This window comes from Mchenga conophoros, linkage group LG17, assembly GCF_057382185.1.
Source record: "Mchenga conophoros isolate Kocher_MC1m ecotype Shallow Benthic linkage group LG17, M_conophoros_male_GT1.1, whole genome shotgun sequence".
Lineage (NCBI taxonomy): Eukaryota > Metazoa > Chordata > Actinopteri > Cichliformes > Cichlidae > Mchenga > Mchenga conophoros.
This window is the reverse complement of record NC_140542.1, coordinates 21,333,172-21,353,220: the sequence shown is the minus strand read 5'-3', so window position 1 is coordinate 21,353,220 and position 20,049 is coordinate 21,333,172. Positions and strand designations below refer to the sequence as shown.

General features: G+C 41.5%; 3 protein-coding genes across 3 annotated transcripts; 2 read left to right on the top strand and 1 right to left on the bottom strand.

Moving 5' to 3' along the window:
- Positions 1–249: 249 nt before the first annotated feature.
- kcnj8 (potassium inwardly rectifying channel subfamily J member 8) lies at positions 250–9,200 on the top strand. Its single transcript, XM_085252236.1, has 6 exons — positions 250–796; positions 2,070–2,218; positions 2,982–3,142; positions 6,089–6,228; positions 6,669–6,885; positions 7,035–9,200. The coding sequence occupies exons 1-6, from the start codon at positions 450–452 to the stop codon at positions 7,284–7,286; spliced, it is 1,266 nt and encodes a 421-aa protein (XP_085108362.1). The 5' UTR covers positions 250–449; the 3' UTR covers positions 7,287–9,200.
- A 1,248-nt stretch (positions 9,201–10,448) lies between these two features.
- Positions 10,449–12,573, top strand: LOC146555458 (zinc-binding protein A33-like). Its single transcript, XM_085251821.1, has one exon. The coding sequence runs from the start codon at positions 10,664–10,666 to the stop codon at positions 12,050–12,052; it is 1,389 nt and encodes a 462-aa protein (XP_085107947.1). The 5' UTR covers positions 10,449–10,663; the 3' UTR covers positions 12,053–12,573.
- A 1,526-nt stretch (positions 12,574–14,099) lies between these two features.
- On the bottom strand, positions 14,100–19,713 carry echdc3 (enoyl CoA hydratase domain containing 3). Its single transcript, XM_085252554.1, has 6 exons — positions 19,523–19,713; positions 18,547–18,668; positions 18,375–18,472; positions 17,590–17,790; positions 16,795–16,973; positions 14,100–16,081 (listed from the first exon to the last, which is right to left on the bottom strand). Exons 1-6 carry the CDS (start codon positions 19,711–19,713, stop codon positions 15,928–15,930), a joined length of 945 nt encoding a protein of 314 aa, XP_085108680.1. The 3' UTR covers positions 14,100–15,927.
- Positions 19,714–20,049: the final 336 nt, after the last annotated feature.

The following is a 20,049-nucleotide window of genomic DNA, read 5'->3' as shown; positions in this document are numbered from 1 at the left end:
TCTTGATGAAGTGGGTTAAACAATGACCGAACTTAAGAGACATCTGTTTTAGTGCTTAAAAAACTGCCAAAAAAGTTAAAAAACAAACAAAAACAAAAACAAACCCTATAAGATAAAAAGATTCTAGGGCCTTCCAAAGCAGGCTGTTTCGGTGGTTTTGCCCTTTCCCATTGCCTTTGAGGGGGGCCTGAAGGCAGCAGCGCTCTGATCCGAGCGGGTCTTGACTCTGGAAGTGCGTCAACAGCAGAGTGGAGACCGTCCCAGCCCTCAGAGGCTCAGAGCAGAGGCGGCGCGCTGCCTTCAGTCCGAAACATCTCCGAAAGGCGACGGAGTTATAACTGCTCGTTCGTCTTTGAGCGTTTCCCTGAGGGTGGGCATGCTGCGTCCGTGCGTAAAGACGCACTGAGGACTGTTTTCTTTGCCATCGGGAGCGGAAAGCGGACGAGAAGATGCTGGCGAGGAAAAGCATCATCCCGGAGGAGTTCGGTCTCCCGGGGCTCGTCTCCCGGATGCCCCGCAAGCCGGTGTTCAGGGACCGCGTGAACAAAGCGCGCTTTATCGCCAAAAACGGCTCGTGCAACTTGGCGCACAAGAACATCCGCGAACAGGGGAGATTCCTGCAGGACGTCTTCACCACGCTGGTGGACCTTAAATGGCGCTTCACGCTGGTCATCTTCACCACGACATTCGTCAGCAGCTGGCTGCTGTTCGCCATGAGCTGGTGGCTGGTGGCATTTGCGCACGGAGACCTGGACCCTACGCGTGAAAACATGACCGACTGCGTAAAAAATCTGAAGTAAGGAAAAGCCTGAGTGCTTTCATGTAACCTGTTCCAAGAAAACAAGGTTGTTAAAGTGTGTTTGGTGTAAATTCGTCAAGTTTTGCTCTGTCGAAATTCTTTCTGTCTCCGTCTGCACTTGATCCAAACCTCCCAGCTCCCACCCGCCTCCTCTTCTCTTCGCCAACATTCTCCATTTTTAAACTGTGGAAGAGAAAAAAGAGGGAATGAGAGAACTTCTGCTGCGTTTATTTCAGGCAAATAAAAGAGCAGAAGCAGAAAGATCGCATGTGGTGAAACGTTTTTTGGCACTTCCATGTTAGCGCATCCACCCTCACCCCCATGAATCCTTACCACAGGGAAGGAGAAGACAGAAAGGCAAATAGGAAATTTGCTTTTGCTTCTTTCTTGGAAATGATCAGAATCCATTGTCGGGAACCACTTGAGGTGGCGGTTCCATCTTCCATTGAAATACTGCTTTATTTTCACACTCCCTAAATCTCATAATCATAATCATCATAACCTTTTCACATAAATTTTTTTCTCTTCTGAATTTGCTGATGAAGCGTCTGCACTTTTATCTTATCTGAATTTCAACTGCAGGACATCGACTTGTTCACGTGCTTTTTAATATTGGCGCACCAGTGATTAAAAGACCTTCATGAATATTACATCAAAAGTATTTTTGGAGGTCAGCTCTGTTTTTTTCTATGTTTGTCATCATTTCTTGCTTTACGAATTAGTCTTGTGGAAAAGTAGTTGGGGAGCAAATGTCGTGAGTAACAGGGTTTGACCAGACCTGATCTGAAGACCGCAACTCTACTTCCTGTTAACTTTTCAACATCCAACATGTATGTGAATAAATGACATCCAAGGTTAGGGTGCATTTTAGTAATATGTTTAATCAAACTGAATAAAAATTTGAATTTGAAACATGACCTTACACATCAAGTATCTCACATGCATTTTGACCGCTTGGTGGTTGTGACCCCATCCCTAACCCCGATCAGCCATGAAGACCTGGATGTTAGAGGCTAAGCCCATTGTGCATGAAATTGGTTGCGATTCAGGATGCGGAAGGCAGGGGGCGCTGTCGCAGTGCTCCTCAATGAAAAAGAGTGAACTGAGCTGAACTAAAATAATTATTTTACCTTTTTTCTGGTTTTACATTGTTTCTTTCACAGTGAAGCTCATTTCAACCATGAAGCGATAGGTCCAGCAGCACCAGAGGAATATTTCACAATAGTTTATCCCCCAGGATATCTGATTGAACTTGTCTCCCCCTCTGCAGGTCGTTCACATCAGCCTTCCTGTTCTCCATCGAGGTTCAGGTGACCATCGGCTTTGGAGAACGTGTGATAACGGAGCAGTGTCCCACTGCCATCACCGTCCTCATCCTGCAGAACATTGTGGGACTCATCATCAATGCTGTGATGTTGGGTAAGGTGCACGAAATGTTTACCTCAAACCTAAAAGGATCAGCAGAAAATCGATGGTTAAAATAATACAGAAATATCAACCTCGCTCAGTTTTTGTCACCTTGGATGCTGTTTATACTTCAGGGCTGCTTTAATTCTTCATGCACAGAGTCACAAGCTGCTGGAAACATTTCTCTGAGACTTTTGCTTCATGTTTACATGACAGCATCACACAGTGTCATGTCAAAGAAACCAGTTTAAGATTTGAACTTTGTGGCATGAAACATTTTCCTGCTGTAAGCATGGATGCGGTGTGGCTATAAAAAGATGATCATGGTCAGCAACAGTGCTCAGGTAGGCTGTGGTGGTCTGGGCTCAAAGTATACCAGAAAACTATATCTGATAAAGTGTTTTCTTTTGTTTGAGAAGCAAAGCACTTTGGATGTCTTTAAATTTAGCACGAAAAGAAACATAAAACATTTCTGACCTGCGGGTTTAAAGCAGCCTGGCTCTACAGTGCACAATTCCGGCTTGACCCTTTGCCCTCTTTTTAATTATGTATGATTCTGACTCTCGGGTCAGATAGGTTACAGGACTCATTTTTAACTTGAAGAAAAAGGGTTCAGATGACATCTTCATTTCCGCTCAAACACTGGCAGTGAAGCCATTTTGACTCTTGGCATGTTAAAAGAACTGCGGTGCTTTGTTCCATTCTGACCTATAAGTACTGATGCGTGCATAGACGCACCTGCTCAGGTTAACCTTGCCGAGTTTTACCTCCTCAGGCTGTATCTTCATGAAGACGGCTCAGTCGAACCGTCGGGCAGAGACGCTCATCTTCAGCCGCCACGCCGTGATCGCAGTCCGGAACAACCGGCTGTGCTTCATGATTCGTATCGGGGATCTGAGGAAGAGCATGATCATTGGAGCGACCGTCAGGTTACAGGTGAGCCTCTCGTTTTAACCACCAGTAAAATCAAACTCGCTCAACATATGTTTTTGTGTTTTTCTACATGAATCTGAGACATTTTCCAGCTAATTGCTGCTCTAAAATGTCAGCTGCCACTTTTTTTTAATAGAAAATGTAAACTTTGTAAATACGCCTATATAGCTTTGCACATACTCATTTTATATACTCATAAAATGTACATAGAAATAAAGATGAAAAATCAGAAGAAACACACAAAGTAAAATAAATACAAATCATAGCTAAACAATAAAAACAAAAGAGAAAACAGCACTGCACCACAATCCAAAGATTTAAGACATATAAATGAGACCTCTCCCAAATCTTTCCCTTACCAATCACAGTGTGGGCCACGGCCCCCTAGTGGGCCTAGAACGTATTGCAAGAGATCTTTTTACAATAAATACTTTGTGTTTTTGTTCAGTTAACTGAAATAGAAATTTCAGAGTCACAGATTAAAACTTTGATGTGACTCAATCCGGTAAACTTACAGGCAAAAAAATGAAAGCGGGGTCAGAAAGGTGGGTCTTTAGTTTGGGTCTTTAGCCAAAAGATAATGCTTTTATAAAATGATCTTTGGGATCAGTTCTAATAATTCTGTTTAAAGTTTCATTGAAATATTCACATTTTTAAAAGATACGGAGCAACTCAAACGTGGGTTTAAAAATGTCTATTATTAAATGTTATTCCTCCTTTCCTGATCTACTTTTGGTCCGTAAGTTCTTTCCAGGTAACAACAAGACAAAAGTTCAACAAATAAACCATCAGAACATCAAACTGAATTATTGAAAACACAAGAAAAACTTTTATTACATGAGTGTTTTTTTCTTATGTGATGATCAGAGTTGTTGCATCTATTACAAACTGAAGTGCGACTTTTTTTTTTTATTCTTTCAATGAATAAAGAACCAACATGTGAAAGACGTTTTAACCAGATTAAGTTTTCATCTGTTGGTCGAGCTGTTGTGGCAGTTTTATCTCCGTGAGCACCTCCAGTCTAAGAAAGTTACCCACATTTATTCATGTAACACAACTTTAGTAATTACTCACTACAAAAATGCAGAAATGATCAGCCGGGTACTTTTCTTCACTTCAGATGATATACCCCACCTCTCTAATCACTGAAGTATCTACCAAAATAAAGCAACAAGTAGCTTAGTAAGAAGGAAAGCTTAAATAAGGGGCTGGAGTAAAAATATAATGACACAGGGGCAAGAGGAGAAATCTTCAGCTTGACTCTATTTACCTCGATGTCGCTATCTCACCCAAATATCTACAGACCCACTTTCAAATATATTGGGATGCTATGTGAAGTGCACAAATCTGATAAATCCATATTTTATTCACAGTGGACACGGAAAGTGTTTAAACTTACCAAATGTGGCATTTTAAAATATAAGAGAAATATGAGCTCATTTTTAATTTGATAGGATGTCTCAAAAAAGTTGGAAAAGACTGTCTTCTTTTAACTACAGTCTGTAAACATCTGGGATCATCTGGGGAGAAACTGCTAGACCTTCGGGACAGGAATGATGTCTGATTCTAGTCTGATGGAGGATTTTAGTTGCTCAGCAGACCAGAGCCCATGCATTAATGCAATGTGCCGGGCATCCAGCACTGATTCTCAGCCTCATTCCTCACGCAGAGATTTCTCCAAATTCTCTGAATCTTTTGATTTTATTTACTGTACATAGAAAAATAAATATTCTAATTATTCACCTTTTTCTTCTGAAATTGTTCCACAATTTGTATATGCAACATTTTGCAGATTGGTGAGTACAGCTGAGTAGAGTTATGAATTGAGGTTGTACCAAGATTTATTTGAAGGACTTGGCTTGAACAGGATCAGGCCCTGGGTGATATCAGTTACATATGAAGTCTAATATGTCTAACAATGTGGTTGGTTTTTAATTTGTGGACTGGTGCCAGCTGAACTACCTCCAGATCAACGCCAGTAAAACCAAGGAACTGGTGGTAGACTTCCGCAGGCACAAGCATTCTCCACTGCAACCACTGAACATCCAGGGTATGGACATTGAGGCTGTGGACAGCTACAGGTACCTTGGTGTTCATCTGAACAACAGACTGGACTGGACTCATAACTCAGACGCCCTCTACAGGAAAGGGCAGAGCAGGCTGTACCTGCTGCGGAGACTCAGGTCGTTTGGGGTGGAGGGCCCACTCCTGAAGAAATTCTATGACTCTGTTGTGGCTTCTGCTATCTTTTATGGTGTGGTCTGCTGGGGCGGCAGCATCTCTGCTGGGGACAGGAAGAGACTGAACAGGGTGATCCGAAGGGCCAGCTCTGTTCTAGGATGCCCTCTGGACCCAGTGGAGGTGGTGAGTGACAGGAGAACGGCGGCTAAGCTGTCATCCCTGATGGACAACATCTCCCACCCCATGCAGCAGACTGTGACAGCACTGAGCAGCTCCTTCAGTGGGAGACTGCGGCACCCACGGTGTGGGACGGAGAGATTTCGCAGGTCTTTCCTCCCCACTGCTGTCAGACTCCATAATAAAGACTTTAACTGATCAAGCACACACATCCATACATATGCAATAATACTAAGTGCAATAATCCTTTCTGTCATCGTTGTATTTTTACTCAGTTGTATATAGTATTTGTATTTGTATTCTATTTTTATCTTATTGTATATTTATTTTATTGTATTCTACTGTATATAGTATTTTATTCTATTCTGTACAGTTGTGTACTGTATTTATTCTTATTGTATTCTAATTTTTGCCTCATAACTTTTGCACTGTCCACTTCCTGCTGTGACAAAACAAATTTCCCACGTGTGGGACTAATAAAGGTTATCTTATCTCTTATCTTAATTACTTCAGAATTCACTCAAAAGCAATTTTTTTCTCAGGTTTAATCGAGCTGTTAGTTAATTAGGACTACACTTCGTCTGCTTGCAGGTTGTGAGGAAGACAACCACACCAGAGGGGGAGGTGATCCCCATCCATCAGATCGACGTGCAGACAGAGAGCGCTGTGGGCAGCAACAGCCTGTTCCTCCTCGCCCCGCTCATCATTTGCCACATCATCGACAAAAACAGGTCCAGAAACACATCATGGAGGCTGTGGCTTTATTACACCTGACTGAACCCCACTTTGCGCTCTCCACAGTCCACACAAACAGATAATATGTGATGTGTTATCAACCAGAAAGCCCCTCGGCTGATTTATGATTAACAGAAAATGGCAGAGAGGAGAGAATATTGGCATTTGGCTGCTTTTGCTTTAAAAATAATCCAAAGTAATTGTTTTACCTTTAGTTCTTTTTAAAAGTTAATCACTGGAAAAAGAAAACTCATAAAAGTAACAGTGTAAGAGTGTGAGATAACAAGATGAGACTCGTTTATGCCCTACCGCCACCTGCTGGACAAACACAGACTTAAAGTTTAAATAAACAACTAAAACAGAAACCATGTATCACCTGCACATACTCTGACATACTCCGATATTTAAACCTGGACTCCCCCCACTCTGCCCTCAGCCCGCTGTACGACCTGTCAGCCATGGAGCTGCAGTGCAGCGACCTGGAGGTGATTGTCATCCTGGAGGGAGTAGTGGAGACGACGGGCATAACCACGCAGGCACGGACTTCCTACGTCTCCGAGGAGATCCAGTGGGGCCACCGCTTCGTTTCCATAGTAACAGAGGAGGAGGGCGTGTATTCTGTCGACTACTCCAAATTTGGCAACACAGTCAAGGTAAACGCTAAAACAAAAAAGATCCTGGTGGACTTTTGTTCATTATCATCATCAATCACAGCAAAACATTGATTTGGGTCAGTGTCTCTTCCCACTGGTGAACTTGGTTTAAGAGATGTTCGCAAAATGTTCTCTTGTTCCTCCTGCAGGTTGCGACGCCATGCTGCAGTGCCAGAGAACTGGACGAGAAGCCGTCCATCTTAATCCAAACCCTCCAGAAGAGTGAGCTTTCGCACCAGAACTCACTGAGGAAGCGCAACTCCATGAGACGCAACAACTCCATGCGCAAAGGTGCAGGAAGCAGCGGGAGTCTCCGCAGGAACAACTCAGGCCTCGCCGTGCCTAAAGTCCAGTTCTTCACCCCAACCGATGGAGGCCAGAACCTGAACGCCGTCACCTGACATGAGGCCTACCGTCTGCTGGCTCCACTGCTCTTCCTGGTGGGGAGGAAGATCCTGGGTGTTGGTGCATCTGTCTCTCTGATTGGACTCATTCTTCTTCTTTTCACTGGCATAGCTAGACTTGTGTCTCGACACGTTCACTGTTAATGTTCCCTGTGTTTACGTTCATGGTTTAAAATGGGTCCTGTTCAGATTACATTTGTGATCTCTAAGCAGTTAAAGTAACATTCCTCTGCGCTGACAGAAACCCAGAAAGCAGATACTAAAACAGATAAGAGACGGATGGAAACTGCAGAATTGGTTGTGTGAGCTTAAACTGATTTCTAAATGACATACAGCGCTTTTCATTCTGAAACACTACGGTATAAAACGTGCAAAAGTGGCTTTAGCCTGCATTCTTTCTCATGGCCATCGGGGGGCTACTCCTCTGGCTCCCAGATCTTGGCTAAAGCCTTAAAACTGACGTCAGTAAACACTTTTCTTTTGGGTTTTTGGACTCAATCACTTGTATAAGTTTTATGTTCCTTCTGTACATTATGGTCCTCATTAGAGTCCATAAGGATGATAAAACATGGATCAGGCAGTTTGCAGACGACTGTATTGGTTTGACCATCACTTCTGTGATGCATCAGTACACAAGCTCAGAGAGTCACAGATTACACATAGGAAGATAATCTTCCTGCTTGTTCTGGTTTTAAGTTACACCAGCACCACTGATGCAGAGGTTTCGTCTTCCCCTATCATTTAGAAAAATACATTGAATGCCTGTGCACTGTAAAACAGAGCTGTGGATGAGACATGACCAATGCGGTGACCATAATCGGTCCTTAACTTCTATAATGACTGTCATGTTGTATTGTATAAGCTCTGAAAGTTATTAATTAACAGGAAAGTGTTCACTAAGCTCACTAATGAAGTCAGGATCACTTCTATAGACTTCAGTTCAGCTGGACTTTTCTCTGAAACCAAAGGATTTGCCCCCTGCTGGCCATTAGAAAGAATGCAGATTGTCTAAATCCGTCTTTCTTGTCGTTGCCCCCCGTTTTCTTTGTTAACCTAAACTAGCAATTCTATGCCTTTATCTCAATGATGCTGCACATCAGATACTCAGAATAGCAGCAATAGTATATTCTTAAACACACACAATACCCTTTGTGTTTGTCTGTGTGACCTGCCTGGTCTCAACTTCAGTCACCAGTTCTCTCCACTCAGAAGACGAGACGCTCCCTGACCCAGCTGATGTGTTCCACTTATTGTAATGATCCGCAGACAGAGAAAGCAATCTGAAGATTTCACTCTGGACAAACGAGAGGTTGCATTGAACCTTTTGTACCTTAATGGTTTATTTTAAAAATCAGCATGTTAATGTCTCGTGAAAATAAAAGATTATTCCAGCTTTGAAGTAGATTTACTGTAGCCATGGTGTGCACTGTGCAGAGGGGGAAAAGACTGGGATGTGTTCACTTTTACTGTTTACTGCAAAGGTGTTGTGATTCATTCAGAGTCCTTCTTTATCCTTCACCATCAGCTCAATCCTCTGTTGGCAGTTTTGAGACCACAAATAGTTTCATGTGAAATCAACCAGCTGTCGCATCAGCATTACTGACATGTTTGCCTTCACTGTATCTCTGCTTGTTCCGCTTGGTTCCAGTTTCCAGTTCATTTCCATAATCTGTCCAAACCGTGCATGCTATATTATCACAACAGCAGTATGCAAAAACACCTGGCTGTTGTAAGGGCAGACGCACTGCTTAAGTAATATTTTCTAATTAAGTTCACAATCACTACTAATGAGAAGTCATGGCAGTCATTCACCGTATGGTACTGATTTGTGTATTTTTCATGTATGGTTGTCTTTGTGTTGTTTGAGAATAAATACTTATGTATGCAAACGATGCAAATGCAAAACATGAATGTGGTTTCACTGTCTGTCTGTCACTGAGCAGCAAATGCAGAAACCCATTAAAAAAGATTACATAATTATACTGTTAGACAGTCTTTCACAAATATATAACAAACTCACTAATGCAGTTTATACACTGATTAAGATCTGCTTTTCTTGTAGAATCTTGGCCGACATACCAAATTTCCTCAGCTTCCTCAGGAAATACAGCCGCTGCTGAGCCTTCTTGACCAGCTGTGTGGTGTCAATGTCCAGGTTAGGTCCTCAGTGATGTAGACGCCTTGGTATCTAAAGCTGCTCACCTTCTCTACTTCACTCTCCCGGATAAACAGCAGCTGGTGAGGCCTCCTCTCCTTCCTCGTGTCTACTATCATCTCTTTTGTCTTATCGGTGTTGAGGGTGAGGTTGTTGTCCCCACACCATGACACCAGACCGGCCACCTCTCTCCTATAAGCCGCTTCGTCCCCTCCAGTGATGCAACCAATCACTGTCATCTGCGAACTTCAGTATGGTTTTATCCCTATTGGTGTACAGGGTGTAGAGGATGGGACTGAGGAAAGAACGATGAGTAGAAGCCATCCAGCTTCTCTCTGTACTGCCTCTTAGCCGCTGTAATGGCTTTCCTCAGTCCATACTTCGCAGCTTTGTACTCTATCTCATTGCCTGATCTAAATGCAAGAGACCGAGCACGCAGCATGTGTCGTAACTGACTGAGATAGAGAAGCAGAAGAAAACCCAGAGCACACAAGACAGGAGACTATCAAAATAAATAACTAATACTGAGGCCAGACAGAGGCAGTAGATGGACAACAAACTTATAATTAACATAAAGCAGTGAAGAAACCAAAGTCCCAGATTCAATAAAACCATAAACAGAAGTTAAACATAAACACAAGGCTGTGGAGCTATGGGAACATAAATCCCCAAAACACAGAACGAACCTGAAGAAAGCATGAAAACAAGAAGATATACGAAATATAGAACCATAATAAAAATAAATACAAGAGTAGAGAAAACCTAAAGATCCCCAAAACTCAAACCACTGAGCCAAAGATCTTAATTTACAAATATTTTGGAAGAAAAACAAATCAACTGATAGTATTTTTACATGTATGTCAAAAATCTCTATTTATGTGTCACATAAACATTAAATACTACATACAGACTTCAGCTTCTCAGCTTCCTTCTTTGACTGCCACTCAACCATTTCTTATCTGGCCAGTAACAGGAATTGTCAGGAAGCCCTGCCCTCTTTTGAAATGAGGAAGCAACTTGTTTTTCTCTCTGCTGAGGATGCACGGATGAAAGACGACACTTTATCGCAAAATTCAAGACTTCCCAGTGAGGAAAGACTGCAATAGTACCACAGGGAATACTGTGAATACTGTCATTGGCAATGTACTGTACCTGCTGCTAGGAGGCTCGTAAGGAAAGTGAAAGTAACTTGACAGTATAGAGAGGAACTAACTGCAACATGGCGTCTAAATTACAGGAAGATCTGTCGTGTCCCGTCTGCAAAGATATATTTAAAGATCCAGTCATCCTGTCATGTAAGCACAGCTTCTGTAATGACTGTTTACAGAAATACTGGGCAAACAAAAATGATTTGGGGTGTCCGGTCTGCAAGAGGAAGTCTTCAAAGGAGTGTCCACCTGTTTATTTTGAGCTGAAGAAGCGTTGTGAGGCTTTCTTACAGGAGCGAGCCTCTGAGCCCGTCTGCAGTCTGCACTCTGAGAAACTCAGCATCTTCTGTGTGGATGAGCAGCTGCTACTGTGCAGATACTGCACGGATCAAGAAGCTCACAGAAACCACCGTTTCCAGTCTGTTGATGAAGCATCTCAGGACCACAAGAAAAAACTTGAGGATTCATTAAAACCCCTGAAAAAGAAAATGAGGGCCATCCGTGAGGTTAAAGGGAAATGTGATCAAACCGCAGAGCATATTAGAGCTCAGGCTGAAAGCACAGCGAGGAGCATTAAGGAGCACTTCCAGAAGCTTCACCAGTTTCTAGAAGAGGAGGAGGCAGCCAGGTTGGTTGCACTGAGGGAGGAAGAGGAGCAGAAGAGTCAAGTGATGAAGGAGAAGATTGGGGCTCTGAGCAGAGAGATAACAGCACTTTACCGCACCATTAAAGATACAGAAAATGAGCTGAGAGCTGGTAATGTCTCATTTCTGCAGAACTACAGAGCTGCAGTGGAACGAGTTCAGCAGCAACCTCTTCCTGATGATGCAGAGCTTGCCTCGGGAGCACAGGTAGATGTGGCCCAGCATGTGGGCAACCTAAGCTTCAATGTGTGGGTCAAGATGAAGGAGATGGTTTCCTACTGTCCTGTGATCCTGGATCCAAACACTGCTCATCCAGGCGTAATCCTGTCTGAAGATCTGACCAGTGTGAGGCAGGGAGAGCAAACCCAGGAGCTTCCTGACAATCCAGAGAGGATTGATCACTTCTTCTCCGTTGTCAGCTCCGAGGGCTTTGACTCGGGCTCTCACAGCTGGGAGGTGGAGGTTGGGGACAATACGGCCTTCGTGCTGGGAGTGTTAACAGACTCATTTCAGAGGAAAGGAGTCATTTGGCCTGCACTGTGGAGGCTGATGTTCTGTGGTGGTGAATACAAAATACTGTCGCCATTAGACCCGGGGTCAGACGTGCAAGTGACGAGGAACCCGAAGAGAATCAGACTTCAGCTGGACTTTGACAGAGGAGAGCTGTCATTTTATGACTCTGACACAGACACACACATACACACCTTCACACACAGCTTCACTGACAGGCTGTTTCCATACATTAGCACCTGGTGTGACGTCCCAATAAAGATAGTGGCACTGAAGATCTCTGTAACAGTGGACGGTTCGTTGTAAAATGCCATGTGCGCTGATGAACAAGGCTAAAAAATTTTGGCTGCCAAAGCTAGAACCTGTTAAAACTACAAGTTTTTACTTTTTCACCTCTTCTGTCATCTGCGTTTCATTTTGCAATGCACAAAAATGCAGTCAATATTTAATAAACCGATAATTAGGTAAAGAGGTGCATGGTAACCTAATATTAACCCTGACACTTGTCTTAAATGGCTTGCTGGTGACCTAGATGGTGAAAGAAGTGTAACTTTAAAGTATTTATTTGTCATTTTGTAGTTTCTGTAACGTTATTAAAAACACACCTGCACACTTTGTTTTTTGTTGAGTCCCTTACACTGATGTAAATCCAGGTAACACAGAAGATTGGAGTTTGTACGTGCTTTGTTTCTAGGGGCCACCGTAAATATACTTTTATTTATTCACTCCACATGAAATGTAATAAATAAACTATAAAATACAAAAACCATCTACACACGTCGCCTTCACACACTTCTCCGCAACTTCAGGACGGAGCTCCATGTAACGCCGATACAACCTCCACTGTGAGGAGAGGTTACCGAAGGCACACTCCACTACCAGCTGGGCCCTGGAGAGGCGATAGTTGAAGATCCTCTTCTCTAATGGGAGGAGGCGTCCAGGGAAAGGCCTCATGATCTCCCGCCGCAGCGGGAACGCTTCATCAGCCACAAAGACATGGGGATGGGCTCCACGGTCTTCTCCACCAGGTAGAGGCTGGTCAGGAGACAGATGGAGAGTCCCAGCCCAAAGAGCCTGACCAAAGGTGGAGTTGGCCAGAATACCTTCCATATCCCCCAACATCAATGACGCGGAAGCGATACCCTGCATCCACAAATGCAAGGAGAACAATTGAAAAAGTTCCCTTGTGGAACATGGATCCTGAGTTGGGGGGGTGCCTTCATCTGGACGTGCTTCCCATCCAGAGCTCCACAGCAGAGAGGGAAGTTCCAGTGCTCCTGGAATCCCTCTGCGATGGACCGCCAGTCTTCAGTTGAAAGTACAGCCATGAAGTCGCCCACTAGACAGTCCCAGATGGTCGTTGCTACCTGGGGGGTGATCTGGCACACCGTGGACACACCGACTCTGAAACTGAATGCGATGGTCCTAAAGGAGTCCCTGGTGGCACATATATATATTACATAATATATATTAGATATAATATAAAACAGTCAGTTGTGTTTTGTTTTAACTTTACGATGTCCTAATTTGATTGGTAGCAACTTTTACCACTACAGTGTGCCAATCACTCATAATTCCTAAACATGTCAATCAGGTAGGAACGAAGTAAGACATTAATAGAAATAAAGAGTTGGATGTTGACATGTAGCCCTTTCCTTTCTTAAATCATTAATATTTTTGAAAAATTAACCTGTGATAAGACAGCTTATCAAGATAGAATTGTTATTATCAGATAACTAAAGATGAATCAGCTTTCTTGATGCATTCTCAATTATCCAGGAAAGTAAACCCTCTGGGTTTTGGTCAGTGGTTGTTGATCAATGGTCATGAGAATTTGCATAATTATGATTAAGGAACTGACCTCCCAGCCCATTGTTCCCTGAGTGGGCTAGTTTCAGTCATTATGCAAATGCACTGTTTATAAGATTGGGGAAACCTGCAGTCAGCTGAAACTGAAGAAGTCACTTGGATGAGTGACGAAACGTTTCTCCCACAAAACGCTACGTCCAGATGAACAGAATCAACTTTTGGAGATGAACCAAGCTGTTTACAATTTTATCTAGCTCTCAGTTTTAAAAAGGCTGGTGACCCCTGCTATGGTCTGACAGCTGCAGTTGGATATACAAATATTCGACTGGTTCTATACCAGAATTAAACCAGGTCTAAGTAAAAAAAAAATAAAAAAAATAAGGACTTATCCGTTAAACTAGTTATGTAATTCCTAAATGCGTGTAGTTTAGGGTAGATTATTTTACCTCGATATGACTGGCTCTGATGAGCCTAAGGTACCAAACATACCAGCGACGTTTATACCGGTTTTGTAGCTCCTCGGAAATTAAAACAGTACACAACACACTGAGCATCATTTATTGGTCCATTTTTCAGTTTTCGTGCTGTGGTGTGAACGACCAGAAATGTGTGGAATAAAGGGCAGACTTGAACGAAGGCCAGCTTCTCAAGCCCATCCTACTCGGCTGTTCAAAGAATCCTACCTACGTCACGTAGGTAGGATTCTTCGGAGCACCCTTCCCTGAATTTGGACACAGCATATAAATTAACTCTAAATCATGAAATCCTTTTATTCATTGAACTCTTACAACTGTAAATGAAGTACCTTGGTAACCAAGCATATGATTTTTAAACCTTTTATCAACTTTATATATTTTAACCACTTTTATAACCATGAACTTTTCCCCCCGTTTTCCTTTATACTCTAAACCTGAATAATTTCGGACAATGCTACACTCCGGACATTCTTTCACCATGTTAAATTTACTCTTTCACAAGAGTTGAAATTCCAGAGTTAAATTGACTCTAAATTGAGTCAGGATTTAACACTGACCAACACTGGGTAGTATTATATGAGATTAACACTACAGGCTAAATTACGCCGTAAAGAGCATTATTTATACATTTAAGTATGCATATTTTACTCTAGTTAATTGATAAATAAACTCAGAATTAGAATGCATATGAAATATATAATTCCCTTTTTTTGGATTGTAACTTGTTGTTTGTGAAGGTTCTCAGTCATCCAGGTCAGCGTAGTCTAAGGAGCTTGGGGAAAAAAAGCGTCTGGACTTCTTTAAGATGCTTGAAGACGTTTCACCTCTCATCCGAGAAGCTTCTTCAGTTCTAGGGTCCCCCCAAGACGGACAATGGACCCCCTAATTATCCTCTACCTAATCACACGAGCCAAGGTGTGAAAGACTGCTGATTTTGCTGTGTGCGTAGCAGCAAAGAAAACAAGAATGATGAGCGAATCTGGACTCTGATAACGTCTTGCTCTGCTCTCTGTGTCAATGACGCCTCACATTGAATTTGTGAACAAGGTTTTCATTTTAGCCACTTTGATTTAAATTTTGCGTAAATAAATCCATATGAGAGTTTTAATTTTAATGCACACTTTTAACCAAAACAACAGAAACTAACACAAATACCACTTAACAAAAAGCTGGCACAATAAAAGGTGATGGACTAACGTCAGTCATTGTGAGGATTATGTGTAACAGGACAAAGAAAATCCCTAAAAATACTTCATTTTTTAGATTTATGTTGTAGTTATGTTGTTATTAATTTTTTACTGAAATACTGGCAACATTTCATACCTCTATAAGCTACTGAAGTAGAGTGTTGTATTTCAACAAGCTTATTGAATTATAATATTATAGTTTTGTGTCAAGACTATTAATTTTTATAATCTTCTACTTAATTACAAATCCAGAACTAATTAAACCAGGATCTGAAAAAAAAAAGTAATTTTGCTCAAAGATCCAAACTTTAGCTTCTGTTTAGGATTTACAGTCTAGCAAACAGAGCTTAGATGTAGCTCATCTCAACATTAAGATTCTCTTTCCATTCTTAACCTCATTTAATCCATCTAAAATTGGACAGAAAGCAGCATTTATCTATTACGTCAATTTTTTTATCCACCATCTTAGTCAACAGTGTATTTCCTTCTCATTGCTCTCACAGCAGCATTTAAGGCACACAATGGATCATCATCATCTTTAGCTATGGTGAACAGGAGGAAATCCTCAGAGAACATGAAACAGCACAGCCGACACATTCACTGAAGGCTGGTGGTAATTACTCAACTCACCAGTGAGTGCTAATCATGTGTTCCTGTCAATATTAATCACATGATCATTGTATAAAACTCATTCATTGCTAAAACTCAGTCAGTCGTGGGCTTTTTCTGCTTTATGGCTCCACACTGGTTTGCGTTTCTCTATGAAGGCGCGGATCCCCTCCTGCCCGTCTCTGAGAGCCAGGTTGTCGACCATCACCTTTGATGCGGTGGCATACGCAGCATCGCGACCTTGAGCCATTTGTCTTAGGAAGGAAACATACAGAAACAAACACCACATATTTTAATTTATATTTAATTGTGTTGTGGTTTGCAGTGTGTTGTGTTGTTTCACTTTAAATTTGTTTAAAAGGAAAAAGCTGAAAATTTAAATAGTTAAAAGTTAAAATGTAGATAGTTGGTTTTTGTATTATGATTTATTTATTACATTTTATGTGGAGTGAATAAATAAAAGTATATTTACGGTGGCCCCTAAAGACAAAACACGTACGACCGGATTTGGTGTGTGGTAGTAACAGGTAAATGAACATTTTTTTAATTATTTGAATATATATGAGTGCTTGTGTATAAATACACAAACAATATACATATGCTTTCAATTGTGTAATGTGATCTAGGTAGCTCTGTTTTGAAAGGTCAGCAATGTGTTTTGGAGTTTGTACGTGCTTTGTCTGTAGGGGCCACAGTATATATTTATATAGAAACATATATAAATAAAACTTCTTTTTTTACATTAGTAATTCCTTTTGTGCATAATTTCATATTATTGTTAATAATAAATTAATTAAAGCAACAAAACAACCTGAAGAGCCGGTTGGGAGCCGAAAGAGCCGGCTCTTTTTAGTGAGCTGAACCAAAAGAGCCGGTTCTCTAAAAAGAGCCGGAAATCCCATTACTAATTCCTATGAAATTATTGCCATGGAAACCGTCTGTGAGTTTACACACTGTAAATTCTCACCTTTGGAAAGTGGCCTTTCCGAGGGCTACAACAGGTCGGCTAGCTTTACAGATACGCTGGGCGATGGCTAATGTTTCCTCTTCCAACTGCTCCTCCGGCACCACTTTACTGACCAGACCGTGGAGCAAAGCATCATGGGCTGAGATGGGAGTTCCTGTGAACAACAGCTCCATAGCAACCTGTTTAAAAGAAGGAAAGGAAGGTGTGTATTGATTAGAGCTAAATACTAGAATACTAAGGATGTTTGTTCACAATTGAGTAGATCCAAAGAGAGACAACATGTTCTGAACAAGTGTCCTCTTAGAAGAATCAAAATCCAAAAGTGATATTGACTTCAAGTGATTCAGAGCTGAATGACAGATTGATAAACTCCAGAGAACAGCGTCCTGTTTTTCATGAGTGCCTCATAGAAAACAGGGTTTAACTGAGAACTTTTCTGTTGAATAATTTTCATGATGTTCATTTATAGACCAAGCTAAGACAGGGTGTAAATAAAGATTTAAAAAAGGACCTCGTGTACCTTTAATTTACTCGTAGTGACTGTAATTACTCAAACCTTCAAAACACAAAACAAAAATGTTAAAATTGATTATTAATGAGAATAAACAAAAAACAGCCTTTAAAAAGCAGACATTTTTTAAATGACTTCGGTTTATGATCATTTCTGATTTTATCTTGATCTTTCGCATAATGTCATGTGAATAACGAACTTTTCTAAGTCCTAACAAGAAGAAAATCTAAAAGTTTCCATCGAATGAAACTATAAAACCAAAAATAATTGGAGGAGCGCCTCACCTTCCTCGGCACCGCTCTGCCAATGGCCACCGCCGGCGTCGAGCAGAACAGACCCACGCTGACACCCGGAGTAGCAAAGGTGGACTTCTCCGTCACCACAGCGATGTCACAACTGGCAACAAGCTGGCATCCGGCTGCTGTGGCAACACCGTTCACCATGGCGATCACTGGAACAGGTATGTCTTGTATCAGCGTCATCACCTGCAGCACAGGGCGCAAATCATAATATTTAAAACGTTTTTCCTTCATATTTATATTTATGTGGAGATCTGATGTTTCCATCATTTGGGACTTTTAGTGATTTCTTTGAATTGTTCTAAGGAGAATAATGGATTTACACAAGTTGCGAAATTCAGCTCAAAGCTCAAAATAACCATGACATTCATGCCCACGATGAATGGACGGAAACTTGTGACCAGAACTGTACCTGAGTGTCTGTAACAAAGCAAACAGTACAGTGATTTGTCAGCATGTAAGCTGCAGTCACAGTAAAAACACAAAACAAACAAACCAAAGAAGCTGAGGTGGATAGATCGATCTTTGACAGGGCAATCAGTGGTTTTGATAACAAAGTCCACCTTATATATAAAGTTTGTCTCTTTTTCATGTTATTTTAAATTAAGCAAATTTGGCTTTTTGGTCACATAAACTGTCTGAAAACATCTGTTTTTATTTTGCAGTCGTTTCAATATGCATGGCATGATTCATTACATTTTAATTCACAAAATTATCAATAAACGTCTCAGTGAATGACAAGACAAGAAGACAGAGAAACACTAACTGACCTCTGAGCAGGTATGAAACACCTTTGTGTGATATTCTCGACCCTGAGCAGATGTCAGCTCCTTCAGGTCGTGTCCAGAGGAAAACACTGGACCTTTGGCTGAAATACACATAACAAGGTCAGACTGGCATTTGGCTTTCTCTCTGTCACACGCGTAATAGACAAACACCAACCTGATAGGATGACAACTCTGAGATCCTCGCTGTCAACATCAGCTAAGATGTTCTCTCGGAGAGACTCGAGCATGGACAGAGACAAAGCATTCCTCTTCTTGGGGTTGTTTAGTATTATTCTCCTGAAGACAAGAAGAAATTTTTTTTAAAAATATATTTCTTTAACATATTTCAGAACAATTTTCACCAAGGTTACAGAAATCATCTTTAAAATGATTCTGTAATATAGGCGTCTGCCACCTTTTTTCCTTTCTTTTATTTCCCATCTTTGATTTCGCTGAAGGTGATGAGGTAGAGTGTCGTAAATAGATATTTGCCCTTTTCCTGATTTCTTAATTTTTGAACATTTGTCACACTTAAATGTTTCAGATAATCAAATAAATTATAATTTTAGAGAAAGGTCTGAATAGCAGCAGACCTGCTGAATGGAGAAATCACTTAAATAGAGCCTGATGACCATGATCTAAAGAAACAGCTGAGAAACAAAGTCACTGCACCAATGGTGGCACAACCAGTTATTAGGTTTAGGACACAAATACATTTTCACACAGGACCAGGTACGTTTGGAGAACTTCTTTTCCTTAATACATGAAAACATAATGTAAAAACTTCATTTTGTGTTGACATCATAGTGGGTGAAGACAGGAGAAAAACAGAAAAAAATGGTCTGGACATTACAGACAGTATAATGTTCACGTTGTTGCTCATGAAATTCAGATTTCGAGCTTTTGTGCATTTAAATTAAACCAGTAACCTGAAAACATGTTCCCCATTGTTTCCAATTCAGAATAGCAGACATTTTAACCGCTTTTCACTGACGTAATATTCATCCCGAGTGTACTTTGTGTGTACGTGTTGGTCTGACACACAAACTGAGGCACTGTACGGATCACTACAACAAACTGCTGTTGTGAAAGTCTTGCTCCATAATTGTTGTGCATCTGTATAAGGGACCAGATACGGTAACTAGCTGCACCTTATTCCGTCGCTTTGCTGCTTCAGTGTCAGCGGCTCCGCTTCGCTCTGCGAGTAGAAACGAGCACCGGACAGCAGCGCGGTTTTCCTGCCTAGCTGAAGCACACCGAGGCATGTACACAGTACGCTCCGTGCCATCTTGCCCGTGGCCGCTTCGTCTTCACGCTCACTTCCGGTGTTCTGAGAATCCATCCCACCTGACAAACCATCCTACCCGTTGTTTCTACGCATGCGCACAACACGAAATTCACAGTGTTGCCAACTTAGCAACTTTGTCACTATATTTAGCGAGTTTTCAGACCCCCTTAGCGACTTTTTTTCTAAAGAGCGACTAGCGACAAATGTTCCACGATGTGGAAGAGACATAAAGTAACCCTAAAGTAACCCTAACCCTCTCCAACAGCGTAGGTTACAATTACATCAGCATGACCAATTATGCAAATTAGGCGATGATGTCATTTTTATTATTATTAGTCCTTTATTTATCCAGGTAAAAATCTCATTGAGATTAAAAATCTCATTTTCAAG